The sequence below is a fragment of the Medicago truncatula genome, chromosome 1 (assembly GCF_003473485.1).
Source record: "Medicago truncatula cultivar Jemalong A17 chromosome 1, MtrunA17r5.0-ANR, whole genome shotgun sequence".
NCBI classification, from domain to species: Eukaryota; Viridiplantae; Streptophyta; class Magnoliopsida; order Fabales; family Fabaceae; genus Medicago; species Medicago truncatula.
In genome coordinates, this window is record NC_053042.1 from 24,216,845 (window position 1) to 24,224,395 (window position 7,551).

Sequence of the window (7,551 nt, forward strand, 5' to 3'; positions counted from 1 at the left end):
AAACCAACCCCTCATCTCAATATTTAATTTATTTTCAAATCTTATTCTATTAAATAATAAAATAAAGCCTCTTAAATAAAATAACACACATCACATAATCATTTAAATCACATAATAGACTCTAAACTCTATAAAAATAATAAAATAATTAAGGAGGGTGTTACAATGATTGCTTGCTTATAACTTGAAATGATTCATTTATGTTGAAATTTATTTTAGTGATTATGTTTGATGTAAAGCTTACCCCAGTGGTTTTGACCGCCTACCTGTCTGTATGGATGGGTAAACGAAGTGCAGGATTAGTTGCTTTTGGTGATTGCTTGGATAGCGGGAACTATCTCCGTTATCGTTTCCTTAGAGTCTTAGGGTAGGCTCGGATCTAGGATGTCTGTCTTATGATTATTCTAGATCGTTTATTCTGACTTATTTATGTTGTGGAGATTTACCCATTTGTCGGGATTTGGAGAATTTATATGATGATGTATTTTGATCACATGACAAGTATACTTTGGAGATGTATGATTTATATCCGCTGCGACTGTTGAGAAATTTTATATATGCATGTTGATTTAGTTTTTGTTGAAGGCGTAGCGTCTGTTTCTTGAATATTTATATTATTCGCGTGTTTTATCGCTTTAATAGAAGTAGGGCGTTACATATGACCCATGCGTTAGCACGGGTCGATGTTATTATATATATTATTGTGTACTCATTCATTTGGGTTTGATCTCCGATCTTTTGATTTCTTCAACTATTTCAATTCTAACTTAAATTAATTGAGCTATGGAACAACTTTTGGTCACACATGTTGTAATTTGGGTTAAAAATCTCTACCCTTTATAAAAAATTATACTTAAAAAATATTGTAAGTTTTCTATGAAGTTATGATTGTTGGTGACTTTGCATCGAGTATCTCTTTTTTGGTGGTGGCTGGGGTTCGAACCTCAAACATTTCATATTTTATGCATTGTCCATACCAACTGAGGTAAACTCACGAGAACTTTGCATTGAGTATCTCCCCCGTAATATAAATTATTTTAAGGAAAATATATATATCTTACTCCTTCGACACAAATTATAAGTCGTTTTGGTCATTTTATACGAATTAAAAAATGTAATCAATTGTGTCTAGGAAAGAGAAAATATGAATAATTTTACAAAATTATATTTCATTGATGGTATCCGAAAGATAAATTAAAGATTGAAAAAGAAAGAGTAATAAATAATGAAGGTTATAATAGGAAAATTAAGATTTAACGCTTTATTGATTTCGTAAAAGAATAAATAGGCAATTACCCCCCTGAAATTGTAGGTTTCTTCAATTATTCCCCTAAAATTAACAAAATTACAATTACCCCGCTGAAATTTCACAACGTTAATCAATTTGCCACCTCCGTCAAATTTTTCTGTTAGTGAACATGACATTTTGCAAATACCGCCCTAAAGTTTTGCACTTATGTGCGAAATGCCCCCCAAACTTAAAATTTTATATTATTTTTTTCTTAAAGGCAACAAATTAACAACTAAATATTAAAGCTAACTATTAATCTTGGAGTTTGGGAAAACCTCATGCATATATACATCAAAATAGGCTTGTACCTGTTTGCTTTTCCAATAGTTTTTTTAAAAAAAATTGGGGAAGCGAAAAATGTGTATTTTTTAAAGTGACAATAAGGGTTATTTTTACAACGATCCTGGTAAAATTCGCACTCATCACTTTGAGTTTACTAGGCTTAGGCTTAACATGAGTAGCAATAAGGAGAAACAAAGTCACAATTAAGGAGTGTGCACCACCTTCATAAGACAAGAACAAGATTAATACATAATTAGATGTGAACTAATTTTCCTGTATAAAACATGACACAAAACCTTTTTTTATTTTGATACTAAAACAAGCCAAGAAACTTGGAGCAAAATGTCATGTTCACTAATAGAAAAATTTAACGAAGGGGTAAATTGATTAACGTTGTGCAATTTTACGGAGGTAATTGAAGTTTTGTTAATTTCAGAAGGTAAATGACGAAACTTACAATTTCAAGGGGTAATGCATATTTACTCTTTTGTAAAATGACTTAGTTATAATTTGAGACCAATTTTTTCTCCGAAGCAACTTGGAGCAATATGTTACTCCTCCCGTCAATTAAATACCCTCTTTACAATTTTTCTTTGTCTCAAATTATTTTTTCTCATTTTCTAATATTCCATCCGACTTAAATTATAAATCGTTTTAAAAATTTCACATAAGTTAAAAAATATAGTTAATTTTGTATGGAAAACAAAATTATAAGTAACTTTACAAAATTATTCTTGATTAATACTAAAGAAAAAAGAAATTAAAGAATTGAAATAAAAGAATATATAATAGTAAATGATATAATAAGGAAATAATCATTAATGTTTTACTAATGTTATAAAGCGATTTGTAATTTTTAACAAATTTTCCCCCAAATATAATTTGGGACGCGAGTAGTAATACAACATTTATTATTTATTTCCCTTAACATATTTATTATTTATTTTCCTTAATAAAAATCTTATAATAAATGAAATATATTTCACCATTAAAATGAAAAACATTATTAATCATTTATTTAATAATAATTGTATAAAATATAAAAAAAACACTTAATTTAAAATAAATGGATATACATAGTTTTATTTTTTGAGAAATGATATATGTACAACCATTTTATAATGACTTTTAGACAACTCTTTCTCATACTTTCATTGGATTCTTATTCACTTTTTCTTTTTCATTCTCTATTGATTTGGCCTATAAAAAAAGAAGATTGAGCCAAAAATGGTCACAGAATAATTCTATAAATATCATTATTTTTTTTTCTCCTTACATAACTTTACTTCTTTTCCTTACCCACTTCATACTCTGTGTCTATCTCTCTCCTGATTGTATTTTTCATCTCTTTCTTTATTTTCTCTCTATTAATTTTTTATAAATAAAAAGAAATAAAAACAATTGTCCCAAAAGTTAACAAAAAATAGTTTTATTAACATCATTATACCTTTTTTTTCTCCTAACTTAACTTTACTTCTTTCCCCATGCCAGCTTCATATACTCTCTCTTTCTCCACCGTCCACTACTTCCTTGAATGATATTTGTACTTTTTTTCTATCTGCTACTATATAAAAGTGAATCCACAAATTGCCTGAGAACTGTTCCCACTCTCACCTCAACACTATACTTTTTCCTTTTCTTTTCTTTTTCTATTTTCTTTAATTTTTCTCATCAATGGCAGACCCTTACTCAAATTTCTTTTCATCCAATTTCTTCCAATTCAATACTAATAATCCAACAAACCATTACCCTTCTTCTTCAAACCCTTCATCCCATCACAACCACCCTAATTATCTTCACAATTTCATTAACCACACAACTTTCAACCATAGTAACACCAACAACACCTTTTTCCACTACCATCATCATCATCATCACCATCTTCAAACTACAACTGCATCTTGTTCTTCTTCTTCTTCTTCATATTCTTCACCATCTTCCCCTCCTTTAAAAGAAGCCCTTCCACTTTTGAGTCTTATCCCTACAAAAAAGGAAGAATATGAAGATGAGGTACATAATCAACATCAACAACATCACCATCACCATCATCAATCTTGCACTTTAATGGATGTGGATGATTGTATTCGTAAAGTAGAAGAAAAAGAAGATCATGAAGGTGTGACTGTTGCACTTCATATAGGGTTACCAAGCCCTAGTTCTTCTGAGATTGCAACTATGATGTTGTCTTCGTCTTCTGAGACGATGATTAATGAACGAGATCGATTACAAGGAGATGTAGATGTTGCTATTAGCGATGATTCCTCTTCAGCTGGATTTTTGAGTCCCAATAGATCACTTAACAAGGGTCAGTATTGGATCCCTACTCCTTCTCAGATTCTTATTGGTCCTACACAATTCTCTTGTCCTGTTTGCTGCAAAACCTTCAACAGATACAACAACATGCAGGTTAGTAATTAATCTACATCTTCAAGATCTTCTTCTTCTTCTTGCTCTCCTTCTTTTCAAAACCTTAGCACCAACCTATAGATCTTCTTCTCCTTAATATTAATTTAGTGTCCAAATTCATACCATTGAGCTACATCTTTGCAAAACCCTCCTCCTGTGAAGCACAGACACTCATCAGATTAGGCGTGTCTCAGTGTCGTCGTGTCCGACACCGACACGACACTGACGCATATGATTACACTGAATTATGTAATTTTCTTAAATTATTAGCGGTATTAGTGTATAAGTGTCCATGTTGTGTCTGTGTTCATATATGTGGTTTATTCAACTTTTATATCTTCCACTTTTCTTCCAAATTCATACTTATGAAAACAAATTGAATTTCTTGGGTTCTGATGTAGTAATTCTTTCTTGATTCTGATGTTTGACTAATTGTAATAGGAAAACATGCTGTCTTCTTCTTTTGAAATTTTTCTTCCTTTCACTTTCTATTTTTCTTCCCTCTTTTCCCAAGGTCATTTTCTTTGTTCTTTAACCATATAGGTGTAATTAATTAAATTTTTTTTTTTTTTTTTGCATGATAAAATGGATAATATATTATAAGAAAAAAAATGATCTTTTTGGCTGATTGAAACTGTGAGTGAGATCAGATTCTATATATCCTTTTGGTTGATTAAACAACTCAGGTAATGTTCTTTATGCCTTTAGTACAACATTGAAGTCTGTGCTTTTTCCTATGTATTTTGCCATGCAACACTGCTTAATACAACTGAATTTTGCAGTGTTTTCTTCTAGATCTCTAACGTAAATGATAATATATTAATGACCAACATTTAATAGTTTTTGTTTCTCTTTGTCACACCTTTTAGTCTGAATTCATATACCTTCCATACCTGAAAGTTTCACATATACATTAATGGACATATAGCTATACCCTCCCCTCTCTCTCTCTCTCTCTCTCATACCCTTCAACAAGCCTTCTAATTGTTTCATTTTATATATATATATATATATATATATATAGTACTTCAAAGAATTTATCAAACAATGAGTACATTACTACATATAGCTAGTCTAGTTATAAATTACAATAAATTTGAGGCGCAAAAAGTGTTTTCTTTTCATGATTTCATTATAAATTTCTTTAATTTGAGGTGCAAAAGGTGTTTTCTCTCCATGATTTCATTATATCCTTGAGTTAAATAATTATTACATTATTTATGAGCATAAAGTTACAAAATCCAAAGAAGAATTGCTGCGTAGAAGTGATAATGGGACACTTCAAGAGGGTTCAATATCTTTGGTGCCAAGTCTCAAACCCACTATCATACAAGAGGGTTCAATATATGTAACTTCTAATATAACAAATGAATTACTAACAATTAAGTTGAGGTTGAGAGACAATTATTGTTTAAGCCCATTGAGTTGATTGTGAAATGAAAATATATTTTTTTTAACAAAAAATGGTGAAGGGACAAATTATTATAAATTAACTTGAGAAAGGGAAATCATTATTAACAGCCGATACGTTAATAATGTAATTTTTAAAAGGGTTTTTCTATCATCATCAAATTTACACATATTAAAAACTTTAAAATAAAAATTTTATATTGAAACTTGTATATTTAATATTATATATAAAATTTTTGAATAAATAATTATTTTAAAATGTGCTACATGAAATTTGAACCCCTCCCTTGAAGTTGCAAAATCAAGTTGTTAGGGATGAACTGACACATCATGGACAAAACTCTTACAACCTAATTATTAATCCACAAAAAACAAAAATGATATGCATTCCTAATTAAAATCTTGGCGGGCCTTCATCAATGATGATTATTACTAACATGATAACATCACAAAACAAAGTGAGCTAGCCGGCCAACATTTTTTGAGTTTTTTCATATAAATTTTAGACTTTATGCACACAACTTTTCATGATTATTTTCTCTTGATTAATTACTTTATCATTTAACTTCTTTTTTAAGGTAAGGCTAAATTGCATTTTTTATCTTTAACTATTTAGGTACCATCACTTTGGTTCTTTAATTAAAATTTGATTTATTTTGGTCTCTTAACTTTTCTCTGTTACATTGTTTGATCATTTCCGTTAGTTTTAATTCAAGAACTTTAGGGTTTCTTTATGTTCTTCTGGAATTTTTCTGGGATTCTTGTTGAAAGTTGATGGAGATGATATGAAGATGAAAAAGAGGAAAAGAAGATGAAGAAAACCTAACGTTTTTTAATTAAAACTAACTTAAAGGACCAAAATGTGTAACAGAGAGAAGTTAAGGGACCAAAATAAATTGAATTTTAATTAATGGACCAAAGTGATACTATCTAAATAGTTAAGGAATCAAAAATGCAATTTAGGCTTAAGGTAATTATCCAAAAATTTAATTTCTTCTTTCTTATCCTCAGATGCATATGTGGGGACATGGATCACAATACAGAAAAGGACCAGAATCTCTAAGAGGTACACAACCAACAGGTATGCTAAGGCTTCCTTGCTATTGTTGTTCACCAGGTTGCAGGAACAACATTGATCACCCAAGAGCAAAGCCATTGAAAGATTTCAGAACACTTCAAACACATTATAAAAGGAAACATGGGATTAAGCCTTTTATGTGTAGAAAATGTGGTAAGGCTTTTGCTGTTAGAGGAGATTGGAGAACTCATGAGAAGAATTGTGGAAAGCTTTGGTATTGTCTTTGTGGTTCGGATTTTAAGCATAAGCGATCGCTTAAAGATCATATAAGAGCTTTTGGGAGTGGTCATGCTGCTTATGGAATTGATGGTTTTGAAGAAGAGGATGAACCTGCTTCTGAAGTTGAACAAGATAATGAATCCACTCAGACTCAGTAGTGAAGAACTATGATTTTTAATTTTAATTTATTCAAGGGAATTATATTATGTTATATTCATAATGAATTTATTAGCTAACTATGATGGATATATATAATAGCCATGGCTTCCAATTTGAGAACTATAAATTACAACCAAGTTTAAATGGAGGCCAATTATTCTCTTCCTTCTATCTTACTTTAGTTTTTACTAAAGGAACATAAATTAGAGATGGAAATTTAGAGAAAAAAATTAGTTCTTTCTATAATTCTATCAGTAAATTTTGTGTAGAGAAATAATTGATTTTGTTTGGTAGAAATATCATCTCTAGCTAGCTTTTGTTTTTGTGAATAGTTGGACATATTTGACATTTGATAATCCGAATTTCAATTTGGTCTTTTGTTGTATAAGACTATTATGATACACTCACACAAACATCAAACATGTCACAGATACTGATATATTGATCCCGATAATATTTTGATAAAATCAAAGTAATTAATTAGTTAAATGTAACCACATGGTGTAATATTAGTGTTCACACGAGACATCTTCAATATAAAGTGTTTTGTATCACATAACACAATATAAATAATATAAAAAAAATTATACACTTTTCATAAAAGTGTACATATTATAGAATAGTTATTTGGACCAAAAAAATATTATATCTATAAAGACGGACACCTTATAAAATACAAGAGTTAATATTTTCTTTAATCATTAGT

The 7,551-nt window shown here is 29.7% G+C and overlaps 1 protein-coding gene across 1 annotated transcript; it reads left to right on the forward strand.

The window, feature by feature from the left end:
* The first annotated feature begins 3,097 nt into the window (after positions 1 to 3,097).
* On the forward strand, positions 3,098 to 7,010 carry LOC112421394 (zinc finger protein WIP2). Its single transcript, XM_024783034.2, has 2 exons — positions 3,098 to 3,979; positions 6,401 to 7,010. Exons 1-2 carry the CDS (start codon positions 3,248 to 3,250, stop codon positions 6,842 to 6,844), a joined length of 1,176 nt encoding a protein of 391 aa, XP_024638802.1. The 5' UTR covers positions 3,098 to 3,247; the 3' UTR covers positions 6,845 to 7,010.
* The last annotated feature ends 541 nt before the right edge of the window (positions 7,011 to 7,551 follow it).

Coding starts and splice junctions, on each gene's coding strand:
- LOC112421394 (XM_024783034.2), top strand. CDS start 3,248: ATGGCAGACCCTTACTCAAATTTCTTTTCATCCAATTTCTTCCAATTC. Junction 3,980..6,400: donor ACAGATACAACAACATGCAG/GTTAGTAATTAA, acceptor TCTTATCCTCAG/ATGCATATGTGGGGACATGG.